Consider the following 21,892-nt stretch of genomic DNA (forward strand, 5'->3'; position numbering starts at 1 on the left):
GTCACTGCACCCCTGCAGAGTGCACAAATACAAGAAGGCTCTCATTCCCTAAATGTTGAGAAGTCCTTCCCTTCCTGGCTCACCGAAGCCCCAATCCCAGTTTCATCCCCTAACTGTGTAGTTGATTATTAAAAGTAGTTTGCTGTTAATTACTATTTCCGTCAAGTTTTTCTACAGAAGACTGTCTGTGAAGGGGGTTGTTAATTGCATAGGACAGTCACCTTTACCAGGGTACAAACTCGGGGGCAGGATCAACAGCAGGTCACACACACAGTGCAGTCAGTAGGCACCCTGGTCGGTCTGGGAGGTGTTTTCCATGTTCTGTGTGGGTGGGGGGAACATGACTTTGTGGCATGGGAGGGCGGTTACAGAACGTATGCAGCGGTCCTTGTCCCGGACCACAGAGCAGGGGAATCTGTAACCGTCCTCCCCCGCCACAAGGTCACATAGCCCCCGCACACACAGTCCCGAAAAGGAGGGATGGCAGGCTCCGTTGAAACAACCAGTCCGGCACTGCAGACCGCTCTAAGAGCAGGAGCCTATCATTCCTCGAGTGTAGAAGCGGTGTTAACATCACTGCACACCCTACCCACCACAGTCTGCGTCCCTGTTTCAACCCTTTAACGCGAATTCATTAATAAAGAAAACGTTGTTAATTAACAATGTTCCATTAACTTTATTTTTAAACGTGTGTTGGAAGGGGGGAAACGTGGTGAACGGGGTATGTAACCGCAGAAGAAAGTCAACAGTAACTGAAGCAGGGGCAGGTTCAGCTTCTCTGTAAAGAAACTGAACAGTCACAGGTTACCCTGCTCCCTGAGGAACCTAGCTTTCAAAGCTTCCCGCTGGGCTCTTCCAATTGCACGGCTGTCTGGCTGAGCGTAATCAGCAGCCAGGCGATTTGCCTCAACCTCCCATCCCTCCATAAAGGTCTCCCCCTTGCTCTCACAGAGATTGTGGAGCACACAGCAAGCTGCAATAACAATGGGGATATTGGTTTCGCTGAGATCTGAGCGAGTCAGTAAGCTCATCCATCTCCCCTTGAGACGTCCGAAAGCACGTTGAATGATGACAGTTACCCAAGACCACCCTTGACACATTTTTCCCCCCAGCATGCATTGTGGGGAAATCCCAGAATTCAAATGGGCAGTGGTGACTGCGGGAACTGTGGCATAGCTTCCCACAGTGCACCGCTTCCAATGTCGACGCTTGCCCCGTTAGTGTGGACTCACAAAGTCGAATTAGTGTCCTTAGTGTGGACACACAAATTCGACTTTGTAAGGTCGATTCCACACATTCGAATTAAGTTAAATCGAACTAATCTGGTAGTGTAGACATACCCTAAGACTAGCCAGCTCTCTATGGAATAACACACACAGCCTTCGGAAGGTTTTTGAAATCATCATGTTTTCAGTCACTCTTCTAAATACAGGTTACAGTTTACAAACCAGCTGTGCACCAACCTGACGGCGATAGGATTTCTGATCTTTGTAAAAGTAATAAGTAATGACAGGTCTAAAAATTTAAATGGCACTGCCAATTGAAATGGCACAATTCTGTGTGGTGCTGACTCTGATCACCTTCCACATAAAGCTGACCACTTTCGATTCCCATTGAAGTGAATGGGAGATGAGCATGCTGAGCACCTCATGGGATTTGGACATTCATTGGTATTGTTGAAGAAAGCATGTTTTTCTGTATTAAAAATATGATGCTTCTTTTAACTTGTTTTAGATAAAAACAGCTCTAGTAATTGAAAGTGGCCTGTGCATCTTACATTTTAAATAAAAGTGAAATAAAGAGCTCCATCATTTTTTTAATGGTCCCTTCTACTCCCGTTTCTTCTTGGTGACTCCCCCATATTCAGGGAATCCCCAAGAGAGAGTATGTAGCCTGTTTCCATTTTGTATCAGAATATTCTTGTGTTTAGAAAGCTTTTATAAGAAAATAGGTTTTATCTATGTTAGTAACAGTACAAAGCTGCAGTTATGTGTTAGTTGTGTGCATAATGGTTGCTGTGAATGGAAGTGGCTGGCATTTTAAGTGGAACAATATATCATTGTAATATATTGACACAATGAATTCTAATACGCACTGCAACATCCCATTGTTTATTTTTCATGTGTCCCTGAACTCTGAATTTTGTGACAGGTGTTTGGAAAAACATGTGCCTCTCTAAATTTTCCCAGTTATATTTGTGTATTGACCTAGAAAGGAGGAAGAGGTTTGTGAGGTTTATGACATTTAAAAAAAACCTTAAAAATTAAGGGAAAAATTCTTCTGATTTCCACTGCATATCTCTAATGTATATTAATGTCAGTGGGTGTTTCACGTGTGAAACAAATGCAACATATGCAACTGAGAGCAGCACTTCAAATAAGAAATAAGAATGTTAATAATTAAAAACGGGAATATTTTTATTAAGGACTCCATTTTTCTGAAATTCTCTGACGGTTTCCACAGTCCAGAATGCTGAGGGTTATTTCAGATGAATCAAATGCTTCTTTATTCATATTTTCTGTGGCTGTAATTCTTGGCTCCATATTCAACCTACCTATTCATACAGGAATTGGAAGACCTTTCTGTATAATAAAGCTATAGAAGCTCAGATGGAATGGACATTTCATATAAAAGAGCCTCTCTGTCATTTCTGAGGCGGGTGGACAAAAAAAAGGTTCCCTGAGGCTGAATTTTTTTTTTAATAAATTCATCCATAGGGCAGATAAACTGCTATAAAATCCACTGCTCGTCAACAGCTTCATTTAATTGTATTTTTTAATCTTCAATACAAGCAATACATCTTTATTGTATATAATAGCCTTCATACAAACTGAATCTGAAATACCTCATATAATTAATAAATAACTTTAGAGTTAAATCTATAGTAACAGAGCCATATAATAAGGAAGCGCTACATAGTCAACAATAATAGAGGATGAGAGAAACTGAGATAATAGGCAAGGGAGGAAAAGTTGTTTTGAGAAGAGAGTTTAAAAGATACAGAGTGACTGAGATGTGCTAACACAGGAAGGCCGTCCTAGATAACAGGAGCTTCAGAAGAAAAATCATTTGTGCCTTAGGCACTGAGATTCTAATAGAAGACAGAAATGAGTAGTACTAGATACGTGGAAGAAACAGGAAGGGTAATAAAGGTGTATGAAATAGTCAGACATTTCTTTTTCTGAAGACTTCTGTCACAGGATGGCTGGCCCCTGTGAATGCAGTAACTCCAGCATCCCTGTGCCAGAGCAGGCGCTCCCATTTGGCCAATTAAGAAGGCAGAGTAGGGCCTAGGGATTATAAAAGGTCAGAAACATCCCCAGTGAGTTGGAGAGACCTGGTGAATAAGAGCTGCCTGAGTGAGAGTTGGGGCAGGTAAGAGCTGCCAGAGACTGTATGTTTGGGACCTGGGACAAAGCTGAAGGCAGGAGAACAGCAAGAAGGGTTAGATGGCTGCCGTGCCTAAGCCAGAGAGCCAGGGCTGAAGGCAGGAGGAGCAGCAGAGGGAAATGCTTGCTGTCTGTAAGCCAGAGAGAGCCGAAGGTAGGAGAGCAGCAGAGGAGCTTACCTGCTGATGTCTCCCAGGCCAAAGAGCTGGGACCCAGAAGAACCTTGAGAGGGCCAGAGAGAGTGGGGGATGCTCCCCTGGTAAAGATGCACTCCCAGAAGAGATGGTGTGGGGGTTCCCACTGGGAAGAGTGGGGTTACACTCCAGTAGGAAGGGCTGGGGTGACTGTCCTGGTACCAGGACAGGAGAGGATTGCCAGAGAGTCTGGGTGTGGTTGAAGGTGCCAGTGTATGATACATGGGGCAGCATGGCACGAGGTGTTGGGTGATCTTAACGGCTGTTTGAATTGTAGTGAGAAATTAGTTTGGTACTTTATGTTTTGGGCCATTTGCACAATGTCTTATTGTGTCAAGAGAGCTTGCATGGAGTTACTAGGGACTCTGAAATAGGAAACTGAGGCAGGCATGCTTGTCATGCTGAAGTCTGCTGTAGGAGGGCACTCCAGGCAGGGGCTGCCCTAAGACATTTCACATGGCTGTTTAGCATGACATTAAGAGTACTCCTTGAGTTTACTCAGCAGGGTCTTCCCGGCATAATTTCTGTTATACTCTTCATATGACCATAGGGGAATGCATCCTTTTATATATTTCAAGTATGCTATTGTCACAGGGTGCTCCACTCACTGCTAGGCTGGCGTCTCTTCATGGCCACTCTGTGGATTAGCTTATGAGGTTGACACCCCTTTCTCTGGTTTCACGCCATCACTCCATCTCTCTCTGGTTTGCAGCCCCTCTCCCTCTCCATGGACCGCAGCAACCTCTTCATGACTTGGCTCTCCAGCCAGGTCACTCAGCGTCCCCCACTTCCGGGATGTAGTCCTTTACAGTCTCTGTCACTCCCACAGTGACCCCAACAGTCTTCCAGTTCACTGCCCTGCCAGTGCCACTTCCCCAGTGGCAGATAGGGGAACCCAGGCCAGCTCTCTAGTCTGGGTTCCAGCCCAGGGACTCTAACACATGCAGATAAATCCTGTTCAGTCCCCAGCCTTGCTTCTTACTCCCTGGTCTGCTTCTCACTCCTGCATTCTCCCCTGTCTGGGGTTTGCTGGCCTCTCTACTCCCTACTGTGTGGGCTACTTGTCTCTCTAGTCCCCTGTCACACCTCTCGTCTCCTGGAGAGTGACTGCAGATTGTCTCCCTGCAGCCCCTTTCTGCTATCAGCTCCCTGGCTTTATAGAAGTCCCACCTGTTCCCACACAGGTGAGCTTCCCCTAATTATGGCTTTCCTCTCAGCCTTCAGCCTAATGGGTTAATTAGATCATCTGGCCTCCATTAACCCCTTCAGGGTGAGTGTGGGGCAACACCCCCTCACAGGTATTCTATAGAATTGATATAAAACACTGCATTCTAAATTAGTGTTACTGCAGTGAGGATGTTAGGCCTTGTCTACACTACCGGGGTAAGTCAGCCTAAGTTAGCGTTACTCCAGCTACCTGAGTAACGTAGCTGCAGTCGACATAGCTTAGGTTGACTCAATGCATCAATGGGAGATGCTCTCTCATCAACATACCTTACTCTTTTCGTTCCGGTGGAGTACTGGAGTCGACCAGAGAGTGCTCTGTGGTTGTCGACCCCCGCTCCATACATCGCAGCAGTGTCGATACCCGGTAAGTGTAAACATGGCCTTCATGTGGAATTATACAGTATTATTTCCAAAGGGGTGGGTGAAGCTTTATTGCAACGTGGAGCCACTAACACAGAACTTGCAAGACCTGAATTATAATTAGTTTCTCCAAACATTGTGCTGCTGCCTCATATTCAGGACACACTGTTTACTTAATCATTATATTTTCTTGAATTTTTTGTACAATTAAGTCTGAGATTTATAATACATCTTAAAATATTTATGCTATGTCCTTTTCTGATGTTAAAGGGTTATTATTTGCTTCAGAGACATATTAAGTAAGCAAACATTGGTGGTTCAAACTTTTATTAGAATATTATTGCGTACAGTTCTGAGACAGTGGATCTTTCCTCCTCTAGTTTATGGTCAGAAAGCAAACAAATTCTATTAGTGTTTACATTTTTATTTTTTGAAAAGCATAGATTTTATAATAATCATTTTTGACAGCTGTAAAGGCAAGAGCCAGTGGTACAGGTATAAGTACACACTGTTGCGTTGAAGTAAGGTTAACTTGGTCAAAAAGCAATTGATTGTCAGCTGCAAAACAAGGATTTGTTCTCGTGCTGCGGTGTAAGCAAGCCAATCAGTGAGATAGATGGTTTAAGAGCAATTTGATGATAGGGAACATTTTAACTAAGACAAATTGCTAAGTGCTTTAGGCAACTAATATTGTCCAAGATGTCAAGCTGTTGAACTGTTAGTCTGGTTCATTTTATAGTGGGTTATTAGATCCTTCAATTAAAAAAAAATACTTCTGCTTTTTGAAATTGATTACTGTTGAGTATTCTGTCTGAAGGAAATTACCACCCAAAGTGAAATTCAGCACATGACCTCTTGGTTTAAATAGGTTTTCCAACTACAGGATCAGAGTTTCCCTCAAAACCCTAAAGGGTATTGTCCTCAGCTTTCTTTCATTTTGGCTCCCACACGCTCCCAATTTTGAAATCCTCTAACATAAAAACATAAGAACGGCCATACTGGGTCAGACCAAAGGTCCATCTAGCCCAGTATCCTGTCTTCCAATAGTGGCCAATTGCCAGGTGCCCCAGAGGGGATGAACAGAACAGGTAACCATCAAGTGATCCATTCCGTGTTGCTCATTCCCATCTTTATCATTTAATCCAACTATTATTGTGCTGGTTAGTATATATTTGTATAACAGTGCTAAGATACCACAACTAAGGTTAGGGACCCATTGTTCTAGGCACTCTACATATATGTAGTTAGAAACAGTCTCTGGTCCTAAGAACTTAGGCCAAGATTTTTAAAGGTATTTGGGTGCCCTCACAGACTAAATAGTTAAGACAGACAATTGATGGGAGAAAGGGATTGTCATTAGTATTATCATTACTATTAATTATGACCACTTTACAGATGAGGAAATGAGGCACAGAGTGATGAAGTGACTTGCCCACGGACACTCTCAGATCTGTGGCAGAGCTGGGAACTGAATATCAAAATTCTGTACATTTTTTTCACTTCTAAATTTCCCCACATTTTAAGATCATTTGTTGGATTGTTCCTAGCCCTTCACTAAAATCTTGAGGAAACCCTTTATATTTTGAAAAAAAAATATTTGCTTTGGAATGTCTGCTGCCTCCCTTTTCAGTGTGCATCAACTGACAATACACGTATTGCCCAAATATGAGATGCAGTTGAGTGGGGAAAGGCTGAGCCCTTGCACAAATGAATGGGGTTAGTACTATGATTTTTGGCACCCTTTTCTCCCAGTTACTGTTTGTATTATCACTAAGAGGCATAATGAACACGTGGTACAAATGCCAATAAGCTGCCACAAAACTCTTAATGAAGGTAATTGTGCCACCAGTATACTTGGAAAGGTCACTTTATAGATTGAAGTAGCCACTGCCTAACAAGGGGAAATATTGAGCATTGTACTGGGCAAAGCAGTGACTAAACACTCAGTAGAAACAACCTGTTCATTTCTCTCCTTGCTAGGCAGTCAGGGGATACTTTGTTGACTCTTTAGAAAGCCTCGTTTCCAGGTAGCATTAAGACCATATCAGCATAATTAATTATCAAATCAGTCAGCAAATTATACAAAATAATATTCTCCCCAAAATAGCATTCATAAATGAAAATCCTTTTCACTTAGATAACTCCTTCCATCCTAGCATCTCAAAGTGTTTTAGAAACATTAATGAATTACGTCTCACATGCATTATGTCTATTTTATTAACAAACTGACACACAGACAGGTTAAACAGCTTGCACAAAGTTATACAGAAATTCTTTTCTGAAGCATGTGATAATACTTAGATCTCCTGATCGTGGAAAAGAGGGACATACTTGGTTTTGGGAGAGTGGGAGAAGAAGGCTGCTGACAAATGATTCAGGCACAGAGACATGGACTGTTCACCAGGATAACTTAAAATTCAATTCACAGTTGCAGGGATCACATATTTTTCAGCCTGTCCTGTAGTTTCTCACAGACTTAGGTGGGGGAATCCTATACTACAATACAGAAGCATCTGCCTCCATGCCTTGTGGGGTCTTTTATCTGCACTTCTGTTCAGCACATTCACATTTTATACAGTGCTGGTTATGTTTAGGCTGCTGCATAAATAACAATAGTAACAGATGTTTGCAGTGCTGTTGTAGCCACATTGGTCTCAGGATGAGATGGGTGAGGTACTGTTTTTATTGGACCAACTGCTGTTGGTGGAAGGAACAAGCTTTTAAGTTACCCAGAGCTCTTTCTCAGGTCTGGGGAAGGAAGCAGAGGCTCTGAACTAAATACAAGTTGGGACAGATTGTTAAGCAGAAGGGGTAACACATGTTGGAGGTGGACACTTGAAGTGGGCAATTGAGGGTTAGATTATTATGCATAAAGGATTTGAAGTAATAGATACATTTTATATATTCCATAAGGAAACAGAAGCTAGACATGTACTTAAATCATTTGAGATTTTAAATGATTATTTATTATTATTTATTTATTTATTTTTTAAGTTAAACCTAGATTCTCACTCCTGTACTTGACATTTTTCTGCTGTAATTTCTTACTGGATGCAAAGTTCTCTAGGCAATTATTTTTGACCATGTTAATTAAAAAAAAAGAAAAGAAAAAGGTTTTACACATAACACTCAATCTCTCTGCAGAAATACAATATAAAATATAGTAACCAAATGTAAAAAAAATTAACATTTTAAAAATTCACCAAAAACACTATTCTCATAAGCAAAAAAGTGAGTCCATTTATTAACTAATGTGCCAGTGAATTTCTTTCAGAATGACTCCACTAAATAAATCTAAAATGTTTTTCTGATTCCCACTTTTTTCCCCATAAACTTAATCTTCAAATAGCCTATCGTGTCTCTTTGTCTGTCTGGGAGCGCTCTCTGGGATAGTATCTGAGTGTCCCACAATCTTAAATGCATTTTGTCTGAGACAATCCTATGAGGTAGGGGAAACAGTATCATCTCTGTTTTACAGATGTGGAACTGAAGCACAGATATATGAAGTGATTTACCTAAGATCATACAGGGAGTCTGTAAAAGAGTCAGTAATTTAACCCAGGTCTGTTGGGTCCCAACTCCAGTGCATTAAACACAAACCATTTTACCTCTCTGATAAGATTACACATTTGTAATAGAGGCCCATAGTGTTTGCAAGGCCCACAAAAAAAATTCAGAACTTTCAAAAAAAAACCAAGGAGTTTGGTGGCACCGAAAGAATTCCAGTATAACTTTATAAGCTGGTCCAGTGAAAATTTTTCTTATCCATTCAAATCAATAGTTCTGTCACTTCACTTTACTCACTCTTGCTTGTTTTTTCCTCTCCTGTAAACCTCATACCTGTGTTATTGGTCAGTAAATGGCCATTGAGTGCTGGGTCATAAAGTTATAGGAGAAAAAGTTCATTGTTCTTAAAAAGAAAAATGTCTTTTTTTTCTGGACAAATATCACATTTAAAAATCTGTTGTAAATTATGTAGTATAGCTTTCCAGTCCATTCATTAGTTCAGTTTTGCATGATCCTTGGGTTGTGGACCAGGCTGACGTCATGTACAGAGTCGCCAAGCCATAGTGGGGTTTTTGTTTCACCTTCCCCACAGCAGGTTCATGAGGGTGAGGGCTTAGTGGGGGTGAGCATGGAATGAGATCTAGGCTATGATGTTGCAACTCATTACGTAAGCATGGGGAAGATGCCCAGTGCAGGTATTCCATAGGGAAAGGATACAGTGATCAGATAAATGGTTGTGAAAAGGATTTAAAGAAGGTATCTGTTAAAGGAGCAGAAATGGGGGCCTCCTATGACTGGCATGGCAGGGAGCCAATCCCCCCCAGCCCACCTTAACCCTCATTTGAGAGTGGGGGATGGTAAGGTCCCAGCAGCAGGTTGGCTGGGGACCACGATGATCGAAGCCCCCCAGGTAGATATTGAAATGGAGCTACTTGCACTGTACGTTTGTATGTGCCAGGTGCTCCCAGACAGTTAATAATAAAGTTGCAGTCTAAGTAAAACCACATCCAGTGTTTCCTGTCCTCCTTCCGGGAGGGAAACATTCCTTCCCAGCCCCTCCCTCAAGAAAACAGCTGCTAGTGCAGTGCCCACTGCAGAGCCTGAGCAAACCTGGTATTTTGCCACTTTCATGTATGGGAGGGTGCGTGCTGTTCTGCTTAGTCCGAGTGAAAGAGAGGCTTCTCTCACCTGGTTTGCATCTGTATTATTTCTGCTCTCTTTTGGTCACCTGGTGGACGAGTCAGCGTCCCCACTCTGACCTGCTCTGAATCTGCAGCAGCATCAGTGCCTCTGTTCTTAAAGAGGTTTACTCCTCCCCCCGGCAGGCCTGACAATAGCCCTCCACTTAAGGTCCCCGGGCAGTCATTTTTGTATTGCAAACTACTTTCCCTGGCAAAAAAGTATCCTGTAGTTAAAGACAGTACCTACAATACGTATAGGAGGAAAACTGGAATTAATTTCAGATCTCTTGTATAGTTGACTGTTGAGTAATTGAAGTGCAATCTTATTCAATCATAATACATTTTAGTCATTTTTCTTTAAAAGAAAAAAATACTGAAAGGAGCTATTCCAATGTTAATAAATGTGCATGGATAAGTCATCTTTTGCGTGTGCATGAAGTAAACAGCTTTTCCTCGCTACAGTAGGTGGGAAGGGAGAAGCTATCTGGATAGAATGGTAATAGAAATCGAATAGTAGTGTTGCTAGAACATCTCAAAAGGTGTCTCTTAAATAATATATATTTTTTAATATTTAATTTTAGGAAAAGCCTCTGACCAAATCTCTGCAACGAGGAGAAGATCCCCAGTTTGATCAAGTAAGTGATATCTAACTCAAGGACATTTCTTTCTTGTTACTTCTGTTTACCATGACAAAATCTGGGCATTTGTAGGCTAGCCTAGTGTACAATGGTTTGCCAGGCAGGCAATTAAAGCCTCTCATTCTACTTGAGGCTGTAGAACTGAAAGTGCTCTGTCTAATCATCTGCCTTAGGAATTAGGAGTAATTTCCATTTCTTCCAAACTTAATATTATTTGTCACTACAAGTTTCTAATTTTTTTTCCGCACATTCAATATCTATGTATTATTTCCTGTGGATTTTTCTGATGTGATTCGTGAGACGAACATCATATCTTCTGGGAACATTCCAAACTGATGGACTTCTGGTTCAATGTTAGAAATAAGATGAAAGAGTTATTTTGGGGCTGTAGCCCCAAATTCCTATTTTATGGTGTTAGTAAATCAGAACACTTCCTAAAAGATTTGGATTTTGGAATCCTTGTCATTGCAGTTTTTTTTTATCAGTAGGGCTGTGATCATGCATAATTTATGTACATGCTTAACTTTATGCAATGTGAGTGATCTCACAGACATTAAAGTTAAACATGTATGTGAGTCTTTTCAGGATTGGCCGGGGCCTATCATTGCAAAAATAAATACCCACTAGAGAAATGTTGTTAGTAGGAAGGAAGATAATTAACAGAAATAAAATTATTTACTTCCTCTAATAGATTAACACATAAAATAGATCATTTGAGGAAAAATGGGCCAAGTGGGATGAACTGGTTAAAAATAAATAATTTCATGTATTAGATTTTGCTTTTTTGTTGTGTACTGCTTATATAAGAAAATTAATTCTACTGTCCTAAATAAATCATCATTGCTGAGATAAAGATCAGAAAAAATATGTAGTAATAAAAGATCTCAAGTGTATGTATACGCAGGATACCAGAACCCACAAAATTAATTCTTAGGATACATTTAGTGAATCTCCTTTTAAATTGATCTGGTTAACTTAAAAGTAATACTTATAAACAAACACATTTCTTTAATTATGTTACTGATTATACTTTAGATTATGCAAAATGAAAGAATTTAAAAAATGCAACTTGTCTGTGTCTATGCTCTTTATCTATTTTTGTTATTTTTTATTTTCTCAGTTTGCAAAATGAAAATCAGTTAATTCAATTTCATTTTTGTTTATAATCAGTTTCTCTGTAATGACTTTAGTGCAGCAGTGTTTGGTTGTAAACATTGCAGAGAATATCTGGTTTTTTAATGCAACTGTTTTGTGTTCATTATGGAGACAATTCTATAGGTCTTAAATGTTATTAAAGCATGATTTTCACAAAATTTTAATTATGGGCCTAATTTAAAAGGGAAGGCTTGAAGGTCTAGGCTCCAGCCTAAATCGCTTTCCTAACAAAATGAGGTAAAATTACTTAAAAGCCTACAGGTGCTTTTGAGTCCCAATACCAATTTTTTTGGTTCTACAATCTCAATTTCCTATTTTATGACTATTTTCTTGTTCCCCTTGCTATGAGAGAAGAGACTCTCACAAACAGAAGAAATTAAGTTATAAGGAATTAAATAATGAAGGCACCAGTACATAAACTCTTAGGGCCAAATCCAGCAAAAACTTAAGCACATGCTTAACTTTATGCACTGTGAATACTTCTATTGACTTCATTAGGTAGTGTCATCAGCAGGTTTCGCATGAGCCTAAGTATTATCTGCAGGCCTTAGGGTTAAGCAAATTGTGTTCCTTTATTAGGATAAATTAAAATTCTTATGCATCTCCTCGCTGTTGCTACAGTGACAGATAAAAGTTTGAACAGCACCTGTTAAGTCAAGGTTGATTAATGAGGCCATACAGTGCTTACTAGAGTAAACCAGCCATGCATTTCCAAGTTGTAACAGGTGTTGAATCTGAAACTGGCGAAGGGGGGAGAAAGATAAAGACATAAACAAGCTTTGAAATACATAGCAGCTGTATACAATTCTAACTGCATATCTGTCCCTATATATATTATAGACAGAGCTGATAGCAAAGTCTGTAGTTAAGCATGCTTGACACTTCCTGTTACAAGACCCTGTTTTCAGTTGCTTAAAACTTTGACAACCTTAAAACTGTCCAGGCTGAAATTTTCCAGGCCAGCTGTCTGCCTCAGGCAGAATTGTTTGGGAAAGTTTCAGCCAAAATGGTATAGCCATTTCTAAGAATGAGATTAGGAAGAAACACATTGTTTTGCCCATGTTAAAACATTCTTAAAACTCTTTTGCATAGAAATACTAGTGTCTCTGTGCTTTGGAGCAGGGACTCTGGCTTAGTCTCAGGTATCTCTCCTACCATCTTCATGAAAATCTGCCCAAATTTGGCCAAATTCTATAAGTCTTTAAGTATGTCTACGTTGCCGTCAGAGGTGTGACTGCAGCATGATTAGACATACTCCAAGATGGCTTTTATCTAGCCAATTCAGATAAGAATAGCAGTAAAGCTACAGCAGCATGGGCTGCCATTTGAGTATGTACTTCTATGTCTACACTGCAATTAAGCAACCGTGGCCGCCCATGTCAGCTGACTTGGGTTCACGGGGCTATAAAACTGCAAACTGTTCCTCCCCTGCAGCCACAGCTGATTGGTCCCTCCTTTGCAGCTGCAGCTGCTGGATCCTGCCCTCTCAGGTCCTGGCTCCCAGCCCCGGGGAGAGGGAAAGTCACGCAGGGAGGTGCTGGCAGATGAGCTGGTGATGCATCCTGGGCCTGCACTTGCCGCCCTGCCACCTTGACAGGGAGTGACACTGCCTCCACCTTGAGAGTAAGGCTGCAGGTACCCCCTCCAGTACTCCCCAGGTAACCCTCCAAGTACACACACACACCCCTCCAGCACCCGAATTATAGTCTCTCAGCTCCCCCATTCCCCTCCAGCAGTGTCCTCTTTTGGGGAACCTGAGATATGATAGCCCTAATATGTCAGAGGAATCGCTGTGCAGATCTAAAAAACAGAAGCCTGTTTCTTTTATGTTTTACACTTGTAATAAATGTAAATGAAGGAAACCATCAAAATAGAAGATAGAAACTAATATAAATAAGAGGCTAAACAATATGCTAATTAGGCTCAACAGCTGTCCATTGTTTATGACAACTTTGAGGAGGTGGATAATGTGGTGATAATCACCAGCAAAATCAGTATTCCCATTCCACAGTATGTCTGCAAGAGACAGTACATGAGTAATCACATCAGTATTATGATTGCATTCATCTTCCTGAACAGCTGCATTACCATAATTGACCCTCTTTGTTTTCCTTTTTTCCCTTTTGCTTCTTCAGTCTTACACAGCAGCCCTGTTCACTAGCAGAAGGGTGCACAATAGAGAAAGGATGAGGAGATTATGTTTATAGGACCTCAGGAGCTGGTGTGGGCCCTTAATCACAGATTTGGGTATAAAACAATGTGGAAAGAACCACTTCAGGAGACAAATTCAAGGGTCATAGGTTCAAAAATTAATTTACAGTACACTAAAAATAAATGTTATTTTGTTTAAAATTTATCTCGGTGCCAAAGTAGCTATCAGCTCTCCAGAATGAAGGTAAAGTAGGTAAAATCACCCATCAATAAACTCACGATGCTGAGCTGGTTTTTGAACTGAGACCACAAACCATAACTAACAGGTCTAATTTTATCCTTACCAGCTTTAAGAATTTCCCTTTATGTACATATTTCCGGAGACTTTTAAGTGCACATGAGAGAATACTGCTTAGAACTAAGATGCTAATAAAAGAAACCTACATTATCAGAAAGCCACTATTTGCTCTTCATATTGAATCTTGGTCCTTTTTTCATGAGGGAATTAGCTTTTTTTGAAAGTGTGGCCTTTGCAGAAAGAAGGTGATTTATGTGTCTCAAAGGCACTTATAGCCAGGGCCGCCTAGAGGATTCAGGGGGCCTGGGGTCCTCGGCGGTGGGGGGCCTCAACTTCAGCAGTAATTCGGCGGCGGGGGGTCCTTCCGCTCCGGGACCCGCTGCCAAAGTGCCCCGAAGACCCGCGGCGGGGGGTCCCCACCACCGAATTACCGCCGAGAGCCAGCTCTTCGGTGGCGGGTCCTGGGGTGAAAGGACCCCCCCGCCGTGGGTCTTCAGGGCACTTCGGTGGCGGGTCCCAGCGGAAGGACCCCCCGCTGCCGAATTACCGCCAAAAACCCGGAGCGGAAGAAGCTCCGGGGGCCCAGGCCCCGCGAGAGTTTTCCGGGGCCCCCGGAGCGAGTGAAGGACCCCGCTCCAGGGGCCCCAAAAAACTCTTGTGGGGGGCCCTGGGGACCCAGGGCAAATTGCCCCACTTGCCCCACCCCCACCCCCAGGCAGCCCTGCTAATAGCATGTAACTGCCTCAGATAAGAGCAAAATGCAGCACATCATCTTCTACTACAGTCTATATAATTTGAAGAAGGAATTTTTTTTAGTTTCTCTTCTTGTTTTTAAATATTAGGGGTGAAATCATGATCCCACTGAAGCCAGTGGGGGTTTTGCCATTGACTCCAATGAATCAGGGTTTCATCCTAGGTCTTACTTTACTAAGGCCTGTTTTTCTTATAGTTACATTTCCATTATAGACCTTTATTTTGGCCTATTTTCCCTACTCTAAAATGAGTGAAGTGCAAGAAACCTTTAACAAAGGAAAAGCATTCTTATATAACTATGAGTATCGGAAATGTATCTAAGGAGATAACATATGACTAAATTCTGCTCTCAGTCATACTGGTGTCAATGCAAAATGACTCCACTGACTTTTGAGTTATTTTGCATTTATACCAGCATGATTAAGAGCAGAATTTGTCCTACAGTATGCAAGACAAAACAGTCGTTCCAACTCTGTATTATTAAAATGACAGTAAAATTCATATGTATGAAAACATGTTATAAGCAAAATGAAAAAAATAGAAGCTAAGTTCCAAAATATTAATGATATAATTGGAAATTGAGCTAGTAGTGAATATAACTGCTGTTAAATTTATCACTTTTATGGTAAAATAATATTTGAAATATAAAAATGCAGATTAATTCAGTCATTAATATACTATCAATACATTTTCTTTCATTTTCAGTTGGTTTGTATAATAAGACTTTTATGAAAAACTGTATAAGTTGTAGCAAACTGTCTAGAGCAAAGTTTCATTAAATTTATTTTTTTAAATTATGCCAAAATAAATATTAAGGAAGCATTTACATAAAGAACATTTAATGCTCTATGAACACAAGGTTTAAACAGCTCTGTGCTTGTATAGCCTTGAGATCCTTAAACTGTACAGTATGTCGTTCATTTATGATGGAATAACACGATCATGCAACAAGGACATATTTGTGCATCTGTACACTCCCTTTCAGCAACAGCACAGACCTAGAATTCATCTCACCACTGGATTTGCTTCCCATAAATGAAGGAGTTGAGTAAGCAACATGCTGGCTAGACTTTCCTCCCTTCCTGTTCTCTGAGAACCAGGTCTTTGCAAATTCCACCCTTCCTTCCTGCCTTAAAAGAGCAATGACAGAAAGATTAAAAAAGCTATATTGACCTTTTATCCATACTAAAGACACTCACTCTAAATTTACCAGTGAAAGTATGGCATGTGGGTATTTACAAAGAATTACTTTGACTTTTTATGGTGAGTAAAATCATTATAGTTGAGATTTGAAGAATAGCAGTGACACACACTATGGGGAATGTGCAGTTACACCTAATTCAGCTACATAGAGCTGAATTTTATGATCTAAGATATTTCAGTGTCAATTATGTATTTTTCCTTATGGGCACGACAGTTAGCATGAAACGCACAATTTTCCAAAAAGTGTATTATCCTTTCAAAATGAAATATCTTTTCAAAATGAAATATCCACACATTGGTGTTAGCCTTCATAATTAACTATTAATAAATAACCTTCGAGTAGTGTCCCTATGGGTGCTCCACTTCAAGTGTGCATGCTCACCACACGCTTTTAATCAGAGATTTTCATTAGCAGCATCCATTCCCTTCACATCTTTGTACCCTGCACTGAGGCTATCTAGCGCTGCCCTCAATTCCTTCTCAACTGTCTCAGTCTGAGACTAAGCTTTAGCATGTCTACCTGGCACATACTTTGGCTAAAAGGTTTTTCCTAGTTGGCCAAAGCAATGAAGTTGTGGAACTAGTGCAGTGGTCCCCAACCTTTTCTGGGTGTCGGGCACCAGACAACGAGCCACCAAGGACCGTGGCCAGTGGACAAGCATCCGCCGAAATACCACCGAGAAGCAGCAACGTCAAGAGGCATCGCCGCCGAAATGCCACTGAAGTAACGTCATCAAGAGGCGTTGCTGCCGAAATGCCGCCGAAAATCAGCATTTCAGCGGCGGTGCCTCTTGGTGAGCATTTTGGCGGCGATGCCTCTTGATGACACTGCTTTTCGGCGGCGTTTCAGCGGATGCTTGTCCGCCGGCCAGTACGCAGGCACACATAGATGCCCTGGCGGGCGCTATTGCACCCACAACCACTGCGTTGGGGACCACTGAACTAGTGCATAAACCATTGCATAAACATTTCAGCAATATACCTCCCTGGCATTCAAAACATCATGGTTGATGCTTTCACCAGACACTTCTTCCGGGACTACAAATGGGAGTTGGACTCTAGAATATTCAACAGCATGTTTCAAACTTGCAGATTTCAAGAAGTGGAGTTCTTTGCCACCTCCATGAACAGAAAGTGTTGTCTGTTCTGTTGAAAAGGGGATCTAGACTGCCATTCTCTGAGGGATGCCTTCCTTCTATCTGGAATGAAAGGACTGTTCTATGCATTTCCCCCAATGCCTCTGATATTGAGGGTAATGGACAAAATCAGATGGGACAAAACCAGGGTTATTCTAATCATCCCAACGAGGCCAAGACTGGCTGGTGTCCTTACCTGTTTCACCTGTCCCTCTGTCCAGCAATCAAGTTTCCAGTCATCCCTCATCTCTTCTTCCAGGATGCCAGTTGATGTTTCATCCCAACCTAGGCATTCTCCATATTAAGGCATAGCTCCTCAATGGTTCACATAGCTAGAGTCTGCCTGTTCTGCAGAGGTACAACAGGTGTTATTAAACAGTAGGAAAGAATCTACCTGAAATACTTACCTTCAATAGTGGAAAAGATTTATCCATTGTGGTGAACCTCACGACTTGCACCCAAATCTTCCTCACCCTCAGTTATCCTGGATTACATGATGCAACTGAAGAAAACAAGATTATCAAACAACTCAGTCAAGATTCACATGGCTGCCATAACAGCCTTTCCTTCCCCAGTTGAAGGGTTCTCAGTGTTTGCTCACTCAACAACTCTAAGGTTTATCAAAGGATTGGGGAACCTTTTCCCTCAAGGGAAAGACCTCACTCCAGCTTGGGATCTTGGTCTAATTTTCAGATGTCTCACAATACCTCCTATTGAACCAATGGCTACCTGCTCTTTACTGAACTTGTCTATGAAGAGGGCCTTTTTGGTAACCATTACATTGGCCCAAAGAGTCAGAGAAATTGGGGCCTTAATGGTAGACTCTCTTCAAGGACAAGATTTCCGTATGTCCACATCCTAAATTCCTACCTAAGATGTCATCCAAGTTTCATTTTAATCAGTCCATTCATTTGCCATGTTTCCCCCCAAAAACCACATCATTCCAAACAGGAGACTTCCTTCCATACCTTAGATGTCAGAAGAGTGTTGGCCTTCTATCTAGATAGGACCAAACCACTCTGGAGGTCTCCTGTTTGTTTCCATTGCAGAAAGATCTAAAGGATCCACAGTCTCCACCCAGAGTCTATGAAGGTGGATAGCTGAATGTGTTATTGCATATTATGATGTGGCCAGCATTCAAACTCCTTCTAAGGTGTTAGTGCACTCTACAACATCACAATCAACATCTATGGCATTACTTAAAGATGTTCCAGTATCTGAGATCTGCAGAGCCACTACACCATCTTCAGTACATACCTTCTCCAAGCACTATGCCTTGGTCCATGCCTCTAGATCCAATACATCAGCTGGCCATGCGCTACTGTCTTCAGTACTGGACCCGATTATGAAGATGCCTCCTCCCTGCAGGGATACTGCTTGGGAGGCATCTGATGTGAAGCATCAATAGGGACACTACTAGAAGAAGTTGTTATTCACCCTGTGCAGTAACTGTAATTCTTTGACATCTGTGTCCCTAGGGGTGCTACATTACCTCCCCTCATTCCCCTGTGCTTCAGAGTTTCCTCTGTGGGACTTGGGACTGAGAACAGTTCACTCACACAGCCCTATGGAGCCTTGGTGCAAGGCAGGAGGACATGAAGGATGCATGCGCAGTCCGAATGGGTACTGCTAACGAAAATCTCTGATTAAAAGTACCTGGGGCACATGGGCACTTGAAGTGTAGCACTCATAGGGACACACATCTCAAAGAACTACAGTTAGTGCACAGGGTGAGTAACCTCTCCTTTTCTTGCAGTACATACAATATCTGAGATCTAAACCCTTGTTTATTTAAAAGTAAATGAAAAAAATGTACTGAATTATTCATGTTTTTTATACATCAGGCAGTAAAGTGGCTCTGAAAATGCCCATCAATGGAAGCTCCATGAGGTCTTTGTGTGATTGACAAGTACAAATTTTAAAAGGTGTGGCTTCTGTAAAAGGCTGCATTAGTTTCCCTCATCTTCCACGACTTCTCCATGCTGCATGCACACCACACTCTGGTAGCTCTTCTCCTGATAACCTCAGACACTAATTTGGCAGTGGTGAATGTGATTGTAAAAAAGACTGGCAAGAACATACATAAGAGTCCCCAACTTCTGAGTAAGCAAGCTATTACTACTATTTATTTGGCAGCTGTCTCAGTCATCCCAGAAGACATTTAACAATATGTGCTGCTCGTATGATAATAATTATTAAACAACCATATACCAGGGAACTTGAGCTTTCCAGTGTAGGGTGGATAATTTCCAGAGAGACACCCTATGTAGGAGTACACTGGGTAATATTAAACATACATATGTAATGGGAGAGAGCTCTCAATCACTTTTAAAAACTAAAGATAAATTCCTCAAGAAATTTGCTGAAGTCTAGACTAGAGCAAAGTTGAGCCAACTGCTTCAAATAAGCTCAGCCTTGCTCCTGAACCTTCACCAAAGCTTGAAACAAAATTGACTCAACCATTTTAGGAGTTTTTTGTTAATGTAGTTGACTTTTTCCATGTTTGCATTCCTCTGGGCTTCCATATTTTGGCTGGGACCAGGAGCGGAAGTGCTTCACCCCCTTCACATAACACAAGAACTTGGGATCATCCTGTGAAATGAATAAGCAGCAGGAGTAAACAAAAGGAAGTACTCCTTTACACAATGCATAGTCAATATGTGGAACCCATGGGATGTTGTGAAGGCCAAAAGTAAACTGGGTTAAAAAACGTAAATAACTTCACAGAAGATAGATCCATCAATAGCTACTAGCCAAGATGGCCAGGGATGCAACTTCATGCTCTGGGTGTTCCTAAACTTCCAACTGCCAGAAGCTGGGACTGGATGACGGGGTATGGATCATTCAAAACTGCCCTGTTCTGTTCATTCCCTCTGAAGCATCTGGCATTAGCCACTTCAGAAGACAAGATACTGGATGAGTTGGACCATTGGTTTGACCCAGTATGGTCGTTCTTATGCTGAAATCTGCGAGAGTTCTCATGAGATTTCCAGCCTGATGCTGCAGAACCAATAGGTCTAGATAACTCTGTTAAGCTTTGGACAGATACCAAAATTTTTGAATTTGTTTGGAATGGAACTTTTTGCGGCTTTCCCATTGCTTGTCATGAACTTTAAGTAACTCCTGGTGGTGAACGTTTTGTGCAAACTTGAAGTGAATAATATAAATCTGTTGAATCAGAGTTAGTAGTAAATCGGAGAAAGAAACTTCATTTGGAAAAGTATTTTGCCTTTTAGGGTTTAGCTTGGTTCTGCAGGAAATCATAAATAAAGAGCTCTGCAACTGATACTTCTTGATTCAGTTGGCAGAGTGGCTTTGGGTGCTCATTTATGTGGCATTATGACCTGGTGCCAACCTAAGCAGTGCAGAAGTCTATGTAAAAGTATATAGTGAAAATATGAACTTGTTTTTTTTAAAACTAGCTTTTCACTAAAAATACAAAAAAAAAGGGAGAGAAAAAAGAAAAGCAAGACATCAACAGTACCACTAATCTATCTCATGATCTATCTCATGAACTGTCTCACTTCCCATGCACCCAAAATTTCTTTATCTTCCAGATCCCTCATAAAAGGACACCTCTTCCACAAAGCTTTCTTATGGTGACATGCTCATTAATGGTGTGTCTGCCCTTTTTCATATTTGGCCTCTTTCTGTGTATTGTATTCAGATGGATGATGTGTAAACTCTTTGAGGAAGGGACCTTGTCTTTTTACAGGTCCTTTAAAGTGTCATGTACATTTATAGTGCTATATTAATTAATAATAAACATTAATGGCAGCTATACTAGAAAAGGACGTGTTATAAACAACTGGGGTGAAAAACACGTTTCTCTCTGGAATGCATAGAAAACATAATTTAATTTTGCTTCTTCTCTGCTATATACATTTCCCAATCTAGGTACTTTATTGTTATGAAGCATCACATCTTGTTACAGTATGTTTGATATGACAATTGAAAGCCACTGAAAGTGTCAGGGGTAGGGACTCATTGACTTTTTATTTAATTCAATGCAAAGTTGAATATGTTCATGCAAGTTCATATTTTTAAATTGAGAACAATGTTTCCATGTTCCTACACCTTCCCCTTTAAAAAATTGAATCAAAATGTATAATGGGTGCTCTGCAAATAGGATCTCTGCATGAGTTTTATACTCTGCCCCAACCTGTGTTGTTTTAATTATTATTTATGACTAATAAAAATTGGTGTGACATTCTGCAGAAATAACTTTTTCAAGCTTTAGAAAGTAAGATAAAATTGTCTAAGCTGTAATTTGATAGGATCCTGAATTGATAGTGATTAGCATTTTGAGTTGACAATATTATTTATATCCTTTACATGCTTATTTGAATGCTTATGCTTCAGGGCTTTAGTATAATTTAATGCGAACTACTGTAATATTTTATCATTGAACGCTCCTGAGGCTACACCAAATTACAATGTCTTCATACCAACTTCCAGTTATTGGTTTCATGTATCAAATCATAAAATGTGTTGAAACAGCTGGACTGATATATGTATTCTTTTCTAGAAAAAATAATACATTTGTAGAAATGTACTATTTCTACACAGGAAATAGGTGTAATTTTTTTCTTTAACATGATTCAATTCTAGCCCATAAGTTCTAGTCCAGGTATCGGTAGCCTTTGGCACGTGGTTCGCCAGGGTAAGCACCCTGGCGGGCTGGGCCAGTTTGTTTACCT

At 40.9% G+C, this 21,892-nt stretch overlaps 1 protein-coding gene across 4 annotated transcripts in view; it reads left to right on the forward strand.

Moving 5' to 3' along the window:
- FRY (FRY microtubule binding protein) overlaps window positions 1-21,892 on the forward strand; it is a 385,515-nt gene that overhangs the window by 163,995 nt on the left and 199,628 nt on the right. For all 4 annotated transcript variants that reach the window (XM_039535002.1, XM_039535008.1, XM_039535030.1 and 1 more), the window contains one exon: window positions 10,440-10,493. In XM_039535002.1, coding sequence (XP_039390936.1) covers window positions 10,440-10,493 — 54 coding nt within the window. The remainder of the gene's footprint in view (window positions 1-10,439; window positions 10,494-21,892) is intronic.

Source organism: Mauremys reevesii, linkage group 1, assembly GCF_016161935.1.
Source record: "Mauremys reevesii isolate NIE-2019 linkage group 1, ASM1616193v1, whole genome shotgun sequence".
In the NCBI taxonomy this organism is placed as follows: Eukaryota; Metazoa; Chordata; order Testudines; family Geoemydidae; genus Mauremys; species Mauremys reevesii.